Source organism: Acinonyx jubatus, chromosome B4 (genome assembly GCF_027475565.1).
Source record: "Acinonyx jubatus isolate Ajub_Pintada_27869175 chromosome B4, VMU_Ajub_asm_v1.0, whole genome shotgun sequence".
Taxonomy (NCBI): domain Eukaryota; kingdom Metazoa; phylum Chordata; class Mammalia; order Carnivora; family Felidae; genus Acinonyx; species Acinonyx jubatus.
In genome coordinates this window covers 131,510,332-131,530,102 of record NC_069387.1, presented here as the reverse complement: position 1 = coordinate 131,530,102, position 19,771 = coordinate 131,510,332, and the positions used below count along the sequence as shown (strand labels likewise).

The 19,771-nt window shown below is 39.1% G+C and overlaps 1 protein-coding gene across 2 annotated transcripts in view; it reads left to right on the top strand.

Annotated features, from left to right (window-relative positions):
- The window catches only part of SLC25A17 (solute carrier family 25 member 17), a 46,553-nt gene extending 27,206 nt beyond the window's left edge, over positions 1 to 19,347 (top strand). The window contains exons 3-9 of one of the 2 annotated variants that reach the window (XM_015077908.3): positions 634 to 700; positions 2,105 to 2,256; positions 12,511 to 12,627; positions 14,277 to 14,422; positions 14,508 to 14,603; positions 16,723 to 16,805; positions 18,717 to 19,347. In XM_015077908.3, coding sequence (XP_014933394.1) covers positions 634 to 700; positions 2,105 to 2,256; positions 12,511 to 12,627; positions 14,277 to 14,422; positions 14,508 to 14,603; positions 16,723 to 16,805; positions 18,717 to 18,864 — 809 coding nt within the window. In that variant the 3' untranslated portion in view covers positions 18,865 to 19,347. The remainder of the gene's footprint in view (positions 1 to 633; positions 701 to 2,104; positions 2,257 to 12,510; positions 12,628 to 14,276; positions 14,423 to 14,507; positions 14,604 to 16,722; positions 16,806 to 18,716) is intronic. The other variant, XM_027070648.2, reaches the window with a different exon arrangement.
- The last annotated feature ends 424 nt before the right edge of the window (positions 19,348 to 19,771 follow it).

Genomic DNA, 19,771 nt, shown 5'->3' with positions numbered 1-19,771 from the left:
GCTGTCAGCACAGAGCCCAATGCAGGGCTCAAACTCATGAACCGAGTTTGAGCCCTCCTGGGTGAGGCTCTTAGGTGCTGAGTGAGCCTCCTAGGTGCCCCAATTCTCATCCTTTTGAGACCTTTTAGTTTTTAGGTTAGGAAACCGAGCACAAGCCTAAAACTTTGAAAACTTGAGTTTTAATCCTGGCCCTGCTGCCAACTACATGTGTCCTTCACAGCTTTTGTGTCTGTAGCCTCTTCCCTAACAGGGAGATGGTAATTTATTTCCACTCTACTTTATGAGATGTTAAGATAAAAATGAGAATATGTGACTTTGAAAAAAAAAAAAAAAGCCCCAAACAAGATAAGCCTTATGAAATAGAAGATCTCCTGTCACACCTTTGCTTTGGAAATTAGGTGTTGAATTAAAATGCTTTATGGTTCGTGAATACCAGATGAAACCCAAGGGATCCACAGTTGGGAATTGAGCACATGGGAACAAGGAGGGTTGTTGAGTTCTGAGGCAAGCTAAGGAGCTCAAATAGGGCGGGAGATCGCTCAGGTGAGGTAAATGGCATTTCAGTGAAACTTGCTGATGCTGAAGATCATAATTCTCAGATTTAGTTTAAATGTATATTCTTTCATCTTATAGTTGATGAGAAAAGAAAGTCCAAAACTACACACATGGTGCTCCTGGAGATCATTAAGGAAGAAGGCCTGTGAGTACCAACCACCTTGCTCGTCCTTGTTAGAGCAGGCAGCCCGTTGGGAGATTGCCAGGCTTCTGGCAAATCTGCACTCTCTCTTCCCGTTCTCGCAGCCTTACAGTAGTTGTGGATTTTAATTGCCCAACTTATAAGTACATAATTGTTTTCACCTCCTTGAAGTTCTGTGGTTGGCCATTTTGACTCTTGATCATAGAGTCTTCCATGAAACCAATGCTTTATGGTTTTGTTTTGTTTTTTACAGTGAGCTGAAGAAGGTGATAATTTAGTTTGTTCTATGATATATTCAGACAGATTATGTACTTCTTTTGGTTGTTTTCTTTTTACTTTTTATTTGGAAATAATTTCAAATTCACAAAAAATTATGAAACTAAAAATAGTACAAAGAATATCAGTATATGCTTTATGCAGATGGACCTATTACACTTTTTCCCATTTATTTTACCATCTGTGCTCATATTCTCTCCCTTCTCACCCTCCCTCTTCTCTGTTACACACACACACACACACACACACACACACCACACAAACTTTTTTCAAAATTATTTAAGAGTAAGGTACACACCATACATCAAAGCTTTTACCCCTATCACATTAATAATTTTAAAGAATATAACTCCCCTCCCTTTTTTTTTTAATAACATACTTCTCATTTTAACTTTGCCTCACATTTCTTTATGATTAGATTGAAGCTCTGCATTCTTGGCCAGAGTAATGCATAGGTGATATCATGTCCTTAGGATATCACATCTGGAGTCACATATTGTCCACTGGCCCATCATTGCTTAATTATGGTTTCTCAGATTGGGGTTAGCCACTGAATAATGTTTCCTCTCTTGCAACTATAAACAGTCTATGAAAAGAAACTTTAGTATCAGTATTAAACTCAAAAATTCCTGCTTTTTCCGTGGCTTATAATTGATTACTATATGATATTATTTTGGTGCTTAAATTGTCCCAGGTGTGGCTAGTAGGAACCCTTCAGCCATGTTCCTGTGCCCTTATAACATGCGCCCAACCACTTCTTTTTTTTATACTTGCTATCTATATTTTCTTCATTTTAAATGCTGTTACCTTGTAGTAAAATGTGAGTGATGCCACATTTACTAATAGCCATGAAGAAATTGTCTCTAATCTTACATAGTAACTTACTAAAGGAAATCAATGGGAGGAAATCAGTAAAATCAATCATTGAAAGTGTGTTATTTCTTTGGCATCATTAATGGTAGTTGGTTTGGGTATCTTTCAGAATATGAAATATATGTGCAGTTTGGAGCATGTTGTAATACAGAAGTGAACTTCGAGAATATGTGAATGATCAGCTTTTCCTGGGACTTTGCCCATTTCTACTGGCTTTTGTCCAGCATCTTTACTTGGCTTATTGTGTTTTTCCTCTAGCCTGGCACCATATCGAGGGTGGTTTCCAGTTATCTCCAGTCTGTGCTGCTCCAATTTTGTCTATTTCTACACTTTTAATAGTCTCAAAGCAGTCTGGGTCAAAGGTCAACGTTCTACTACTGGAAAAGATTTAGTAGTTGGATTTGTTGCAGGTAACAAAGTTTTCTGAGTATAAAATTTTTTATATTTTAATATTTATCTTGTGGTTCATATATTCTGTAAAGTTTATTTTAGCACAAATTAATGCTACAAAGAATGTAATTCGTTTTCTGACTTAGCTGTGTGTGTGTGTGTGTGTGTGTGTGTGTGTGTGTGTGTGTGTGAGATAAAAACACATAACATATAATTTGCCATTTTAACCATTTTTAAGTGTATACTTAAGTAGTAAGTTCATTTATATTATTGTGAAACAGATCTTCAGAACATTTTCAAACTCTATAACCATTAGACAGCAAACTCTCCCTTCCTCCCTCCCCCTGATAATCACCATTCTACTTTCTATTTCTTTGAATCTGACTACTTGAAATGCCTCATATAACTGGAATCATACAGTATTTGTCTTTTGTGACTGCCTTATTTCATTCAGCATAATGCCCTCAAGGTTCATTCATGTTTTGCTCTTTTTTTTTAAGGCCAAATACTATTCATTTGTATGTATATACCACATTTTGTTTATCCATTCATCTATTGATGGGCATTTAAGTTGTTTTGGCCTCTTGGCCACTGTGAATAGTTGCTGTTACGAACATGGGTTGTGTAAATAAATCTTTTGAGTCCCTGCTTTCAGTTCCTTTGGATATATACCCAGAAGTGAGGTTGCTGTCATATGGTAGTTTCTTTTTTTTTTTTTTTTTAATTTTGTGAGGAACCACCATACTGTTTCCCACTGTGTCATATAATCCCACCAGCAGTGCACAGCGGTTTTAAGCTCTCCATGTCCCCACCAGCTCTTGTTATTTTCTGGGTGTTTTAGTTTTGATGGTAGCCATCCTGATGATGATAACCATCCTGATAGTGAGGTGATATTTCACTGTGGTTTGATTTGCATTTCTATCGTTTCATACGCTTGTTGGCCATTTGTATGTGATCTTTGGAGAAGTGTCTATTCAAGTCCTTTGCCCATTTTTTAATCAAGTTGCTTGATTTTTTTGTTGTTGAGCTGTAGATTTTTTTCTTATTTTTTTTATTTTAGAGAGAGAGAGCATGTGAGCAGGAGAGAGGGGCAGAGGGAGAGAAAAACCATATATATGTGGTCTTTAATCCATTTAGAGTTAACTTTTGTATGTGGTGGAAGATACAGGTCCAACTTCATTCTTTTGTATGTGGATATCCAGATACCCAGTTTTCCTAATACCATTGAAGAGATCGTCCTTTCCTATTTGAATGGTCTTGACATCCTTGTGGAAGATTGTTGACTAATTACACAAAGGTTTATTTCTGAGCTGAGTTGGCTTACTTTTTTCTTTTTTTTAAGTTTATTTATTTATTTTGAGAGACCGGCTACCCGTCTAAATAAATAAACTTAAATAAATAAATAAATGATTTAATTGAAAAACAGTTACCAGGGGGTGCCCGGGTATCTCAGTCGGTTAAGCATCCAACTTCAGCTCAGGTCATGATCTCGCGGCTGATGGGTTTGAGCCCTACCCAGGGCTCTGTGTTGACAGCTCAGAGCCTGGAGCCTGCTTTGGATTCTGTGTCTCCCTCGCTCTCTGCCCCTCCCCCTTGCACGCTCTCTCTTTTTTCTCTCTCTCTCAAAAATGAATAAACATTAAAAAAAAAAAATTAAAAAAACAGTTACCAGGCTAGGAGTTTTCATGTCCCGTCAGTTTTCCTCTTTACCTGTATGAAACCACAGATGTTTTGGGGTGCCTGGGTGGCTCAGTTGGTTGAGCGTCTGACTTCGGCTCAGGTCATGATCTCACAGCTCGTGAGTTCAAGCCCCGCATCAGGCTTTGTGCTGACAGCTCGGAGCCTGGAGCCTGCTTCGGGTTTTGTGCCTCCCTCTCTCTCTGCCCCAACCCACTCGCATTCTGTCTCTCTCAAAAATAAATAAACATTAAAAAAAAAAATTATGAAACCACAGATGTTTCATGGCTTGGTCTCTGAGCCTTTCTTCCATGTAATACTCCCGTTTTGGTCTTAAGTAGTTGATTTTATCTAATTAACTTTCACTTGTACCAGGTTTTTTTAAATTGAGATATAATTAACATATAATATTATATTAGTTTCAGGTATACAACATAATGATTTGATATTTATATACCACCATAGTAATTCTAGTAAACATCTATCACCACACAGTTAATTTTTTTCCTTGTGGTTAGAACTTTTTTTTTAAGATTTTAATTTAAGTAATCTCTATGCCCAACATGGGGCTCCAACCCACGACCCCGAGATCAAGAGTCACATGCTCCAGGTGCCTAGGTGACTCAGTCAGTTAAATGTCTAACTCTTGATTTTGGCTCAGGTCATGATCTCATGGTTCATGAGATTAAGCCTCTCTACCTCTCTCACTGCCCCTCCCCTGCTCGGTCATGCATGCTCTCTCTCAAAATAAATAAACATTTTTAAAAAAAAGTGGGGGGGGGCACGCCTGGGTGGCTCAGTTGGTTGAGCATCCAACTTTGGCTCAGGTCATGGGTCTTGCAGTTCGTGTGTTCAAGCCCCGCATCTGGCTCTGTACTGACGACTCAGAGCCTAGAGCCTGCTTCAGATTCTGTGTCTCCCTCTCTCTCTGCCCCTCCCCTGCTTGTGCTCTGTCTCTCTCTAAAATAAATAAACGTTGGGGTGCCTGGGTGGCGCAGTCGGTTAAGCGTCCGACTTCAGCCAGGTCACGATCTCGCGGTCTGTGAGTTCGAGCCCCGCGTCAGGCTCTGGGCTGATGGCTCAGAGCCTGGAGTCTGTTTCCGATTCTGTGTCTCCCTCTCTCTCTGCCCCTCCCCCGTTCATGCTCTGTCTCTCTCTGTCCCAAAAATAAATAAACGTTGAAAAAAAAAATTAAAATAAATAAACGTTAAAAAAATTTTTTTTTAAAAAGAGTCACATGCTCCACTGACTGACCCAGCCAGGCGCCCCTGTGGTGAAAACTTTTAAGATCTACTCTCTTAGTAACTTTCAAATACACAATACAGTATTATTAACTGTAGTCATTATGGTGTACATTACATCCCCGTGACTTACTTATTTTATAACTGAAAGTCTATACCTTTTGACCCCCCACCAGACCAAGTTTTACATAAAGAGTATAGCACACAGGATTTCATTCTTTGTGGAAATGAATACTTGTAGGTAACAGAAGACACGAACAGAAGTTTCTCCAAAGAAGACATATACATGGCTAACAGACACATGAAAAAATGCTCAATGTCACTCATTATCAGGGGGAAAAAAATCAAAACCACAATGAGATACCACCTCACACCTCTCAGAATGACTAAAATTAATTCAGGAAACAACAAATGTTGGCGAGAATGCAGAGAAAGGGGAACCCCCTTACACTGTTGGTGGGAATGCAAACTGGTGCACCCACTCTGGGAAACAGTGTGAAGTTTCCTCAGAAAGTTAAAGATGGAACTATCTTATGACCCAGCAATTGCACTACTAAGTATTTATCCAAAGGGTACAAAAATACTGATTTGAAGGAGCACATCCACCCCAATGTTTCTGGCAGCACTATCAATAATAGCCAAATTATGGAAAGAGCCCAAATGTCCATCAACTGATGAATGGATGAAGAAGATATATATATATATTATATGGAATTATATATATGGAATATTATATATTCCATATAATGGAATATTACTCAGCCATTAAAAAGAATGAAATTTTGCCATTCGCAGTGATGTGGATGGAACTAGAGTGTATTATGGTAAACAAAATAATCCAGTCAGAGAAAGGAAAATACCGTATGATTTCACTCATATGTGGAATTTAAGAAACAAAACACAGGAACATAGGGGAAGGGAAGGAAAAATAAACAATAAGAGGCAAACAATAAGAGACTCTTAACTATAGAGAACAAACTGAGGGTTGCTGGAGGGGAAGTGGGTGGGGGGATGATCTCAATGTGTGATGGGCATTAAGGACGGCACTTGTTATGATGAACACCTGGTGTTATTTTTTAAAATTTTCTTTTTTTTTGGAATATTTATTTTTGGGACAGAGAGAGACAGAGCATGAACGGGGGAGGGGCAGAGAGAGAGGGAGACACAGAATCGGAAACAGGCTCCAGGCTCCGAGCCATCAGCCCAGAGCCTGACGCGGGGCTGGAACTCACAGACCGCGAGATCGTGACCTGGCTGAGGTCGGACGCTTAACCGACTGCGCCACCCAGGCGCCCCGAGCACCTGGTGTTATACGTGAGTCATGAATCACTAAATTCTACTCCTGAAACCAATACTATACTATATGTTAACTAACTTGAATCTAAATGAAACTTTGGAAGAGGAAAAAAAAGAAAGTGTGCCCAACTGCACAAAGTGGCTTGTGATCTAGCAAATATAATGCCTTAAAAAAGTAAAAATTTTAAAAATTCTAAAAAAATGAATACCTGTAGTAAGTAACTCAGGATAGAAACCCAGGAGTCATTATAGCAAGTGCTGCCTCACCCTCCACATTTGTTTCGTCATCAGGAACCATCAGTCTCAACCAAGAGCACACTGTATACACTGCATATTAGCTAATTTGACAATAAATTATATAAATGTAAAGGAACCATCAGTCTCAGGGATGCCTGGCTGACTCAGTCAGTAGATCATGTGACTCTTGGTCTTGGGGTCATGAGTTCAAGCCCCATGTTGGACATAGAGATTACTTTAAAAAAAAAAAAGAACCATCATCATTCTGTCTCCTAAGTATCTCTAGAATCTGTTCCCTCTTTTCCATATACATAGCCATTTCCCAAAATCAAGCACCATCATCTCTCACCTGGACCATTGTTCTATTCTGTTCTTGCCTCTGAGGTCTTCCTCACTAACCTACTTTGCATGGTCTTGCCCAGCTAACCTTTCTGGAAGAATAGTTTTCTAACACTGTCATAACTCAAAGAACTCAAGTTTGAGATTTGTTCACTTGGAAAAAAAAAGTCAGAATAGATCCTGAGATGTCTTATACAGAAGGGATCTTCCTTTTTACACAATTGCAACAGATGGCAATCTAGTATTATCCTTAATACTTGAGACCAAGTATTTGTAATGTCTTAGTTTTTTTTTAATGTTTATTTATTTTGAGAGAGAGTGTGCATGATCAGGGGGAGGGGCAGAAAGAGAGGGAGAGAGAGAATCCCAAGCAGGCCTATGCTGTCAGCACAGAACCTGACACAGGGCTAGATCCCATGAACCGTGAGATCATGACCTGAGCTGATACCCAGAGTTGGATCCTTAACCTACTGAGCTGCACAGGTGCCCCTGTAATATCTTGATTTCAATACATTTTAGATTCTATGGTTTTATGTATTTACATTTAAAAGATTACGAGTCACAGTCAAGGACTAGCTCATATAAGTTTCCATGAAACTGCTAATTCATGAGATATATGATGAAATCTTTTTTAATTTTTCAGAGATGTTTATTTGCTAATATCTCACATCCCATTCTCCACCAGGCACACAACACCCTTGTTATTTTCTCTCACTGTGCTCTGCTTGTTTCCTTTCTAACTGTTACACATCTACCATTACAGTAGATTCCCCTATACCTAACACTGCTAGACTGGTATAGTAGAGCACTTAGTTTTTAAAAGTCATTTCACCCTCCCCCGTTCATGCTCTGTCTCTCTCTGTCTCAAAAATAAATAAACGTTAAAAAAAAAAAATTTAAAAAAAAAAGTGGGGGGGCACCTGGGTGGCTCAGTTGGTTGAGCGGCCGACTTCGGCTCAGGTCATGATCTCACGGTCAGTGAGTTCAAGCCCCGCGTCAGGCTCTGTGCTGACAGCTCAGAGCCTGGAGCCTGTTTCAGATTCTGTGTCTCCCTCTCTCTGACCCTCCCCTGTTCATGCTCTGTCTCTGTCTCAAAAATAAATAAACGTTAAAAAAAAAAAATTATAAAAGTCATTTGACCTAGGGAGTATCATAAATAGCATACTTTATATTTTATTTTAACTTAAGATGTATATATGTATATTTTAATCCTTATTTATTTTTGAGAGGGAGGGCAGAGAGAAGGAGACAGAGGATCTATGCTGACAGCAGAGAGCCTGATGTGGGGTTTGAACTCAAGAATGCGAGATCATGACCTGAGCTGAAATCAGTTGCTCAACCGACTGAGCCACCCAGGCGCCCCTCATTTTTTTTAGTATATGGCCAAGGTATATCAGTTCACTATGGGAGTTTTGTGCCTTTTCTTGTACATACCCCATATTTGCAGAGTTCTGCCTGCATAACAGATACAATTGACATAATTAGGTTGGAGAAAAGACATAGTATCAGTCTAATTCACTTATATTCTGTAGTGTCTTCTTGAGTATGTGCAAGAAAGGTGCAATGGGTCCGTGTCAGTTGTGAGCATCGTGTGTTACATGTCTTCTCGGAGAGATGGTGGAGAACTGAAACCCAAATCTGATTATGTTACCCCAGCTTCAAACCCTTCCATGTCTGCCACCTGCAAATAGGATAAAGTCATGGCACCTGTAGTGTAAAAGGATGAGAACCCAACATACAAGATCTGTGTTGATACTGCTTACCTCTAGCTTGATCTCTATTGGCTCCCATCCTCTCTTGGAAAACTGAGTCCTTGAATATACTAATCCATTTAATAACTCCATTCCTCTACCACTAGTGTTGTCTGTCCGATACTGACTGTTGTTCATCTGATATACAGCGTCCCCACTCCTGCCCCCAAACAAAGGATTATCCAGCCCAGAATCAAAATGTCAGTTGTATCACAGTTGAGAGACACTTGGTCAAATGGATTTTGTCCTCCTTTATAATTCTGAGATTCTCTGATTATAGGTTGTCTTTTTCTGAAGGCAGGGAATTCTTTGGAAATGCCTTTTTGAGTTTTAAAATTTTCCTTGTAAAATGTTTTCTCACATCTTAATACCTATGCATTCTTAGAATTAGAACCACTTTTTCTTTTCCTGCTGTGGGCCATGTCATGTACTAAAATCACTGTAGAAATGAGTTTCTTTGTCTCCAAGGAGTACTGGAAACAGTATTATTGTTATTCAAGTTCTGCTCGAAACATAGAAATTTATTACTTACTGTATTTTCATAGGAAAAAGACTCATATAGCTTGATACCTTGGGAAAGGATTTGGGAACAGAATCTTAAAGAAAACTTAAATGAAGAAGATAATTGCCACTTTTATGAAATCGGGATTTTTACCAATAACTGTTTTTGAATGCCAGTGGTGTTACTGTTAGGACAGTTCATATTCCTCTCCTGCCCTCCGGTCTTTAATCTGGTAAGGCGGGTTTGTTCCCCCTTGGGTGTTAAGTTGCATTCCTTCATAGGGAGCCCTATGGTTAGATTTATAGCCTTGATCCGCCTACCCTTTTCCTTTATCAGTAGTAATTGCACTTATTTCCCAGAGGCACACACATAATTAGCAGACTTTCTGATGTTTTCTCTCCTTTAACAAAGAAGACTCACTGTTGATAAAACTATTTTGTTTTCAAGATTCCAGAAGTAAATAGCTGTATTCCAATTATTCCCTGAATCAGTGAATACGATTTTAGTATGTGTGTTCAGTTACTGTTCATCTCTTCTTACTTGTGCTTCTGTTTTCTTATAAATGATTTTTTACAAATAAAAATAGAATCATTCAAATTGAAAGAAAAACAATTTCTTGTATTTAAGTAGATAAAGTGTTAGTATTCCCATCTTCGAGCTGAAGCATCAGCCACAGCTTGGAACTGAAAGAAGAATTTTCTACCCAGGTTTGTAAATAAGCAGAGAACTTTCTTTCCCCTTCAGCCATATCCCTCGTGCATTAGTGACGGTTGGAATCCCTCATCATGACCATTTGTAGCTTGTTTTTCTCCCATGGAATGCTGTCCTTTGCTTGATTATATAGGTTGTAAGTTTTTAGTAAAGTTTTGAATCCTCAAATATTTTGAGTGTCTTTTCTCAGAACTCGTAAAATTATAGTGGCCAAAAAATACCTCTCCATCTATTTTGGCTTAGAGGATGAACAAGTACTTGAACTTTTCAGATACAAAGCTTTGAAATACTAATGTTTTCACAAGGATTTTATGTACTCTTCTTTAGATGATGGAGTGCATTTTTGTACTTGAGATTGTTCTTAGAACCCTCTCCATTTTCAGCTCATGTTAATAACAGAGATATGAAAGCAGAATTTTTTTCTTTTTCTTTCTTTTTTCTTTTTCTTTTCTTCTTTTTTTTTTTTTTTTTTTTTTTTTTGGTGCAAAAAGGTGATTTTATTAAAGCATGGGGACAGGACCCATGGGCAGAAAGAGCTATGAAAGCAGAATTTTCAATGATGGTTACATCTTAACTGAGGCTGCATTGCCTCAGTTGTGTGTGCCTACCTCTTGAATAGAACATGAAAGAAATTTTGATTTCTAAAGAATTTGTTTAACAGACAACCCATTTCATTTGTGTAGGAAGGTATGTATGTTGTCTACAGTATCCACAGAAGCCTGTGATCTCTGTTCCTGAGCTTTCCTGTCTTCATGTTAAAAAAAAAAAAAAAAAAGTAGACTGCTCAGTAGTACCTTCTAGTCTGATTTTTCCGGCTGTTGATTTTTCAGTCAAGTGATGTGTACATTGAATAGGAAGACATTATAAAGTCTGGGCAAAAAGCCATTAAAAAGTCATGTACTGATACTCTTCTGTCGTGGTTTTCTGGGCACTGGCACTTTTTAAAAACAAGACGAGCAAGAATCTCTAGGTAAGGCTTTTTCAGGTAATGATCAATGCCTTACGTGACAATGCATGAATACAGTGAGTCATAGCTTAAAGATGACTCAAGTTATGTGACTCTTTAAAAATATAATAAATACAGCTCATAAAATTTTTTGATGTCTTTCATTTTGAGAAATGTGTTCTCATGATGCTCTTAAGAAAGGGGTAACTGGGGCGCCTGGGTGGCGCAGTCGGTTAAGCGTCCGACTTCAGCCAGGTCACGATCTCGCGGTCCGTGGGTTCGAGCCCCGCGTCAGGCTCTGGGCTGATGGCTCAGAGCCTGGAGCCTGTTTCCGATTCTGTGTCTCCCTCTCTCTCTGCCCCTCCCCCGTTCATGCTCTGTCTCTCTCTGTCCCAAAAATAAAAAAATGTTGAAAAAAAATTTTTTTAAAAAGAAAGGGGTAACAAAATGTCTCTCTTTAGCAACTGTATACAGCAAATGAAAAAATTGGACTTGAATCTCTTGGCTGTTTCCTCAAGCTTGTCTTTAGTTAGACTGTGTTTTCTGAATAGTGTGTTTTGAGATTCCTTAAATCAAAACATTCTTTCTCCTGTTGTATTTAAATGACTTTAGTAAAAGTAGATTTCTCTTCCTTAGGATTTTGCCTCTTGGTTCCTCAGAGCATGGCTAGAGCCAGACAGCTTTATGTGTGGTTGCTGAATTTGTTCATTGGTTCATTTGTTCAACATTTATTTAACAAATATTTATAAAGTATCTACTATGTGTCAGGCACTTTGTTACAACTCTATCTGGTATTTTTTTTAAATCATTCCAGGACTGATGAGGAATATTTTAAAATTTCAAGATGGTGTTAACTTGGGATCATGTGTTTTCAAAAAAGAAGCACCTGGCTCATTGTATTGTTCCACTCTGAGGCAACTTTGGGGGGCCAAGACCCCCATCCTTAAGCTTGTAAGGATCGCGATGCTTGCGGAGCTGTTTCAGGTGTTTTGTGGTGGTTCATAACTACTGCTTGCTGCCTGCCTATCCTAATTCCCTAAGTGATGAGGAACTCTTCTGTGAGCCTCTATCTAGTCCCTGGTGAAGCTCTTTCAAATGTCACCACTTTCTCCCACCTGTCACCCATTGTTCCAAATCCATACTCACTTAAAACCATGTAAGCTACTTACGTGAGAGTTGTAAGTTGTGTGTTTTATCAGATATTGTCATGGACTTAGCATGTGATCAATAAGCCTTCTGTTATTTTAAAAATGTACATAAGGCTAGATCAAAATTGCTGCTTTGGATGCTCTACAAATTGGCAAATAGATCACGTCCTGTTATACAAGTGAGGAAACTTGCTCTTTTCACGTGGAAAGTGTTGCTGCCAGCCAGTTTGCTATCTGCAAGGCTTCTGAATTGCTTCTAACAGTAGTGGCTTGTGTTGTACCCTGTCACAGAGACACGCCTTACCTCAGGTCTCCTAGTAGGTCAGTGGCAGAAGTAGAAATGAAACATTGGTACATAGATGTAAGGTAAGACAGCAAAGCTTGAAAGGTTACATTTTGCTTTCCCTTTGTCTCCTCTTTTGGAAGGTGTGGTGAATGTGTTGCTAACAACTCCACTCTGGGTGGTAAACACCAGACTGAAGCTGCAAGGGGCAAAATTTAGGAATGAAGACATTGTACCAACCAACTACAAAGGTATTATTGGTAAGTGTTTCTTGGGTAAGTTCCTATTTAAGGAGTTTCTTTTCTCTATGTGGAATTTATTGCCTCCATAATGCTGCCTATCCGAGAGCCTCAAATCTTGATATCTAACAGTGAGCATTTGTTTAGCTCATGTGTCTGTGGATTGACAAGAATTTGACTCGTTGAGGCTGGGGCCAGCCTGCACATATTCTTCTCTTGGTGATGGCAGAAGCACAGGAGGACACGTCCAGTCGTACAAGGATATTTCCAGCCCCTGTTCACAACTTGTTTGCTAACGTCCTTTTGGCCAAAGCACATCTCATGGCCAAACCCAAAGTCAGGGGCTAGAGAAGTATACTGTTGTTACATGGACTATTGGTGGAAAGGGGTAAATATTTCTAAAAAATAATCTACACTGTTGTGGTTTTTATTGTTGTTGTTGTTTTTTAGTGTTGTCTTTGGATAAAACTATCTTATTAATATCTGATGACTTTGAGCTTAATAGTACTACATAACCTGGTTCTCCTTTCCCATGTTTCCATCTTTGTAATGAGAACAGTAGTTTCCTTATTAGTCAGATCCTATATAATGGACCCAGGGAGCTATCTCTTGTTGTCCTGGACTTTGCTATGAAACACATAGGGTATCAGTTCACAATTCTCTGTCATATAGAGTTCCCAGTGGTGGTGGTGGTGGTGGAGGTGGTTATTACTTAGGAAAACCTGACTTTCTTTCTTTCTTTCTTTCTTTTTTTTTTAATTTATGCATTTATTTTAATTTTATTTTTTACTATTTTTTAATTTACATCCAAATTAGTTAGCATGTAGTGCAACAATGATTTCAGGAGTAGATTCCTTAGTGCCCCTTGCCCATTTAGCCCATCCCCCCTCCCACAACACCTCCCGTAACCCTCGGTTTGTTCTCCATATTTATAAATCTCTTCTGTTTTGTCCCCCTCCCAGTTTTTATATTATTTTTGCTTCCCTTCCCTTATGTTCATCTGTTCTGTGTCTTAAAGTCCTCATATGAGTGAAATCATATGATGTTTGTCTTTCTCTGACTAATTTCGTTCAGCATAATACCCTCTAGTTCCATCCACATAGTTGCAAGTGGCAAGATGTCATTCTTTTTGATTGCCCGGTAATACTCCATTGTATATATATATATATATATACCACATCTTCTTTATCCATTCGTCCATCGATGGACATGTGGGCTCTTTCCATACTCTGGCTATTGTTGATTGTGCTGCCATAAACATGGTGCATGTGTCCCTTCGAAACAGCACACCTATATCCCGTAGATAAAGGACTAATAGTGCAATTGCTGGGTCGTAGGGTAGTTCTGTTTTTAGTTTTTTGAGGAACTCCCATACTGTTTTCCAGAGTGGCTGCACCAGCTTGCATTCCCAGAAAACTTGACTTTGTAATGCCAGATTGTCAGGAAGAGTTATCTATGATTTAAGTTGGTGTCTCAATAATCTGGTGACTGTCAGTGTCCAATGATTATCAAAAAGTAGTTAACTGATGAGGTTGCCCCCAGAATATCATTGCAAGAAGGAAATTTTAATAGAACCAGTATGATTTGTGTTCTGGGTACATTTGAACAAAATTCACATTGTGTTGTCCAGTTAGGGGATTGTCCTCAAAAGTCCTTGATTTCTTGCCTAGACGCTTTTCACCAGATCATTCGAGACGAAGGAATCTTGGCTTTATGGAATGGCACATTTCCTTCCTTGCTGTTGGTCTTCAATCCTGCCATCCAGTTCATGTTCTATGAAGGTTTAAAACGGCAACTTCTAAAGAAACGAATGAAGGTAATCCCTGATTGTGAAAGCAGCAAATAATCTCAGACATTGTCTTATTTGCATTGATGTGGTTTGTTCTTTTTTCGCTTTCCAGCTTTCTTCTTTGGATGTGTTCATCATTGGTGCAATATCCAAAGCGATTGCTACCACAGTCACTTATCCCATGCAGACGGTACAGTCAATTCTGAGGGTGAGTGCTGGGGTTCTCCCTGCATCTAATCAAACAACGTTCTAAAATATGTCGTGTCTCAGGGTGCCTAGGTGGCTCAGTTAAGCATCCGACTTTCGCCCAGGTCACAATCTCGCGGTTTGTGGTTCGAGCCCTGCTTTGGGCTCTGTGCTGACAGCTCAGAGCCTGGAGCCTACTTCGGATTCTGTGTCTCCCTCTCTCTCTGCCCCTTCCCCACTCATGCTCTGTCTGTCTGTCTGTCTGTCTGTCTCTCAAGAATAAATAAACATTTAAAAAAATTTTTTAAATAAATAAAATATAGGGGTGCCTGGGTGGCTCAGTCGGTTGGGCGGCCGACTTCGGCTCAGGTCATGATCTCGCGGTCCATGAGTTCGAGCCCCGCATCGGGCTCTGTGCTGACAGCTTGGAGCCTGGAACCTGTTTCAGATTCTGTGTCTCCCTCTCTCTGACCCTCCCCCGTTCATGCTCTGTCTCTCTCTGTCTCAAAAATAAATAAACGTTAAAAAAATAATAATAAATTAAAAAAATAAAATAAAATAAAATATATGATTTCTCTGTTTAAAACAGTGTTAACAAAGCAATAAAGTAGTCAGTTGGTAGGCTGGAGCATTCCTTATGCATTTTTTCATTTGTTTGATATATTGCCCACTAGGCTGGCTGTCACTTGGTTTCCTGTTTGGTTTGGAACAAAGATTATATTTGTAATTTCCAGTTAACAGAGTGTCTCAGAAAACCCAAATGTGGGGCAAATTTCTTTAACAACCTTGGGAAAGTATAAGTTTGTTTCCTTCTCATGAAAGGTGATTTGGTTAGGTTAATCTTTACAAAATCAGAAGTTGATTCCTTTAGTTCATTCAGGAGGAATTAATGATTTAGTTTTTCTGAAGAGCTTTCAAATTTCTGTTTTTTTCATTCAATTATTTAATGCCCACTCTGTGTGAGGAGCTGGCTACACATGGTGAATAAAAATCCTAATCCCTGCCCTCCTGGAGGTAACAGAGGAAAGAATGAACCAATAAATAAGCAGAATAAATAGGTTGTTATAAATTGAGAAAAGAGCTATCTAGGAAGTGAACTGCATTCTGAGATTTAGTGGAGGGGGGCATGGTGCAGATGTTCTTAGATGGGATGATTGAAGATGACTGGGCTCCTCTGAGGAGGCATGTATAAAAATCAAGACTTAAAAGAACCTAAGGATCCAGGTATCAAAGAGCATTCTAGGTAGAGGGAACATGTTGTGCTAAGAGCTTGGTGAATATTGGGAAATGAAAACAGGCTACTGCGGCTGGAGAGTGGGCTCCGGATGAGATTAGGAAAGTAGCAGGGAAGCCTATAAGTGAGGATTCTAGATTTTATTCTCACCTGAGTGGGAAGCTTTTGAAGGCCTTTTAGCTAGGGAGTGGTGTGATGTGATTTACAATTCGAGAAGATTCCTCTGGTTCTTCTGTGGTGAATTGGTCATAGGGTTAAGAGATAAGGGTGGGAGGGCAATCAGGAGGCCATTTCCATAGTACAGGTAAGAGGTGATGGTGGCCTACACTGAGGTGGTAGCAGAGGAGAGGAGAGAGAAGACATGGACAGATTCACAATCAGTTTTAGAGAAAAAAATTCAAAGTATTTATGGTAGATAAAATGCGGGTGATAGTGAAAGTATTTCAGTTCAAAAATTTATTACCTTCTGTTAGAAGTATTTCTACTGATGTGCTATTTTTAAATTGATACCTAATACAAGGAATTCAGCATCTAAATAAATGTATTTTGATACTTTTACAGTGTAAACATGTAATGTGAAGAGCTTAGACTGAAGAGGTTCTGATTTGTGGTTATCAGAACTTTTAAAGGACTGGAGGGCAAACCATACCATCAGTATCTAAATCTTCATTGTGGGCATGTTTGTTTTCTTTTGAGGTAGAATTTTCCCATAATTCTCTATAAAGTGAAAATTCTCATGCTTGATTCATTGAAAAATATTTCTTATTTTCACTTATTTTATTGAAAAAGAGAAGATTCATGAAATCTACATAGTAATTGGATATTTTTATTACTGTATACTATAAGACCTTACTCAAACATAATTTCCTCTGCAAGTAGAAATTGATCTTTTTTTCTTCTTCCCCAGTTTGGACACCACAGACTAAACCCAGAAAACAGAACATTGGGAAGTCTTCGGAATGTTCTCTATCTTCTTCACCAACGAGTAAAGTGAGCTTTGTAAATGCTTCACATTCTGTCCTGTCTTTCAACAGCCATCCCTGCCAGGGAGTAGCTAATTCTGCTTAACTTGCACTACTGCCTTGGCAGTGGTAGCCTAGAAACCTCTTCTTGCATGTTGTGCTCAGACATTTCTCATTTTAGGGGCTTAGTGCAGTATGATAGCATTTGGGGAAGTTACAGAAAAAGTTCAAGTCTTTATTCTTTGTTACTTAGAAATATACGGGACTCCTGTAGAGAGGGAAGCCTCCTATAATCTAATGTAGAGACTGTTCTGGCCTAGTAGTGCTGTCATCAGTGGTATATCCTGCGACTTCTCTTGTAGATACAAATAAACAGATATTACAGAGCAGTAGTCATAGTGAGAGAAGGAGGGGGTAGTAGGAAGAGTAAGAGTAATTATCATAATGATGACGACAGTGATGATGATGATAAGAGTAGCTAACATTTTGAGTGTTTGCTTTGCAGCAGACCCTGAGCTCTGTGCGTCACGTGGGTAATCTCACTTAATCCTAACAGTAGCCCTGTGAGGCAGGTGCCTTCATCATTTCCCTGAATTCATTTCATTTAAAGAAGCTGACCCTTAGGGATGTCAAATAAGGCAGGGGCCTCCTTTGAAGCAAAAGCTGCCATAACTTTCTGTTCCTAGATGTAAGATATTTTGAAAATAAATATATTGTAAAAACAGAATATGCTTGGGACACGTGGGTGGTCAGTCAGTTAAGCATCTGGCTTGGACTCAGGTCATGATCTTGCAGTTCATGGGTTCAAGCCCCACAATCAGGCTCTGTGCTGATAGCTCAGAGCCTGGAGCCTACTTCGGATTCTGTGTCTGTGTCTCCCTCTCTGTCTGTTCCTCCCATGCTCACACTCTGTCGCTTGGGGGGGAAAAATTGTCTAAAAAAATCCAGAATATGCTCGGGATGAAAAAAATCAAAGATAAAGAATTGGTATAAAGTAAAAACTATAAATAATCACCATACCAAGTGTTGGCAAGAATGTGGAGCATCGAGAACTTTCCTTGTGCTGCTGGTGGGAAAATGAAATGGTACAATGACCACTTTGGAAAGCAGTTTGCCATTTTCTTCAAAAGTTAAACATAGAACTACCATAGGACCTAGCCATTCCAGTCAATTTATATACCCAAAAGAAGTGAAATATGTCTGCACAAAAACTTTTATACAGATATTAATAGTTTCATTTGTAAGAATCAAAAACTGACAAGAACACAGATGTCCCATCATTGAGTGAATTATATATCTACATAGTGAAATACTGCTCATAAAAAAGAAGGACTCTCTAATGTTGTATACATGCAACAATATGGATCTCAAAATAATTGTGCTGAGTGAAAGAAATCAGACAAAAAATTCATACTGTATGATTCCACTTATATAAAATTTGGGAAATGCAAATACAATATCCACACACTACCCCACCCCCCCTTATCTACAGTTTCCCTTCCCATGGTTTCAGGTGTCCACAGTCAGCCATGGTATGGAAACAGACGATCTTCCTTCTGACTTATCATCAGAAAGTCGATAGGACCTAGCACCAAGTCCCAATGCCTGTGTCATCCGCCTCACTTCCCCTCAGAACAGAGATGTTATGAGAGAGAGACCACATTCCCGTAACTGTTATTTCAGTATATTGTTGTTCTATTTTATTATTAGTTTTTGTTGTTAATCTCTTACTGTGCCTAATTTACAAGTGAAACTTTATGATAGGTGTGTATATATAGGAAAAAAATAGGGGGTTCAGTACTACCCACGGTTTCAGGCGTCCACTGAGGGTCTTGGAATGGATCCCCCCGGGGCTAAGCGGTGGCATGCCTCTTTGATGCGAGAGTTGACTTTTGTGAAGAAAACCTTAACTATTTTTTTCAAACCTCTTTCCTCTCAGGCGGTTTGGAATAATGGGACTCTACAAAGGCCTTGAAGCCAAACTGCTGCAGACAGTCCTCACCGCTGCTCTCATGTTCCTTGTTTACGAGAAACTGACGGCCGCTACCTTCACAGTTATGGGGCTGAAGAACGTACGCAAGCGCTGAGACACCTCGCCCCGCAGAGTGCAGAAGGCTACTCAAGATGCGGGCTTCCCTCCGTGCGAAGGGAAGTGATTTTCTTTTTACTCTTGGCTGCCTGCTCCATGAATTTTACCCTCATAGGCTGGAAAAGCATCTAAGGGTAAACATGGAATAGAGCCAGCTGGACCTGTCGACCACTTCATTTTTATGATGGTTGGCTGAATTTTGTTGGGGAGGTTGGTCTGATGGTCATATGAAAAGAAGACATTATTGAAAACGTAAAAATGAAAGATTGTGGGTGTTTGTTGTTTTTCTTAAGGGGAATGGACTGTTGCTCTCGTGTGTTATCTTTTCCAGTTAAAATCTTTCTTAAATTTACCAGCTGTTCTTTTTCCCTGAACCCCCAGGTTCTAGGAATGTATTTAATACCATGTAATTCTCCTCTTAGGCTTTTGTGTGTCTTAATCTTGGTATTTTCCTCACTAAACATACTATGATTGTGCCACAGGCATGACTTTATTTTTGTTGAGCTTTATTCCTCCTCCTTAAGGAAAGGTGTCGTCTTTAGTACATGAGCTGTTTATTTTGTGGGAGAAATGAAAACAATTCATCCCAAATGATTCTCTTATGAAGTATTTGTAAACATCACTTATTCATTAGTACTTGACATAATTAAAAAATATTTATTTTGAATCAGGCTTTTCATTACAAAAGGCTTGAAGTTTTATGTTTTTCCATACAAGCCCCATCAAGTCAAGCCCCAATAAACTGTCAGCACAAAAGACATTTTAAAAAGTTGCCCCTTATTCAAGTATCACATTGGGTTTACAACCAGATGGTAAAAATCATAGAAAAGCGAGAGAGAGCAGACACCTTGTTTAGGCTCTGGAGTATTCTCTTCCTTTACAAAATCCTGGTGAAGGCTGTATAT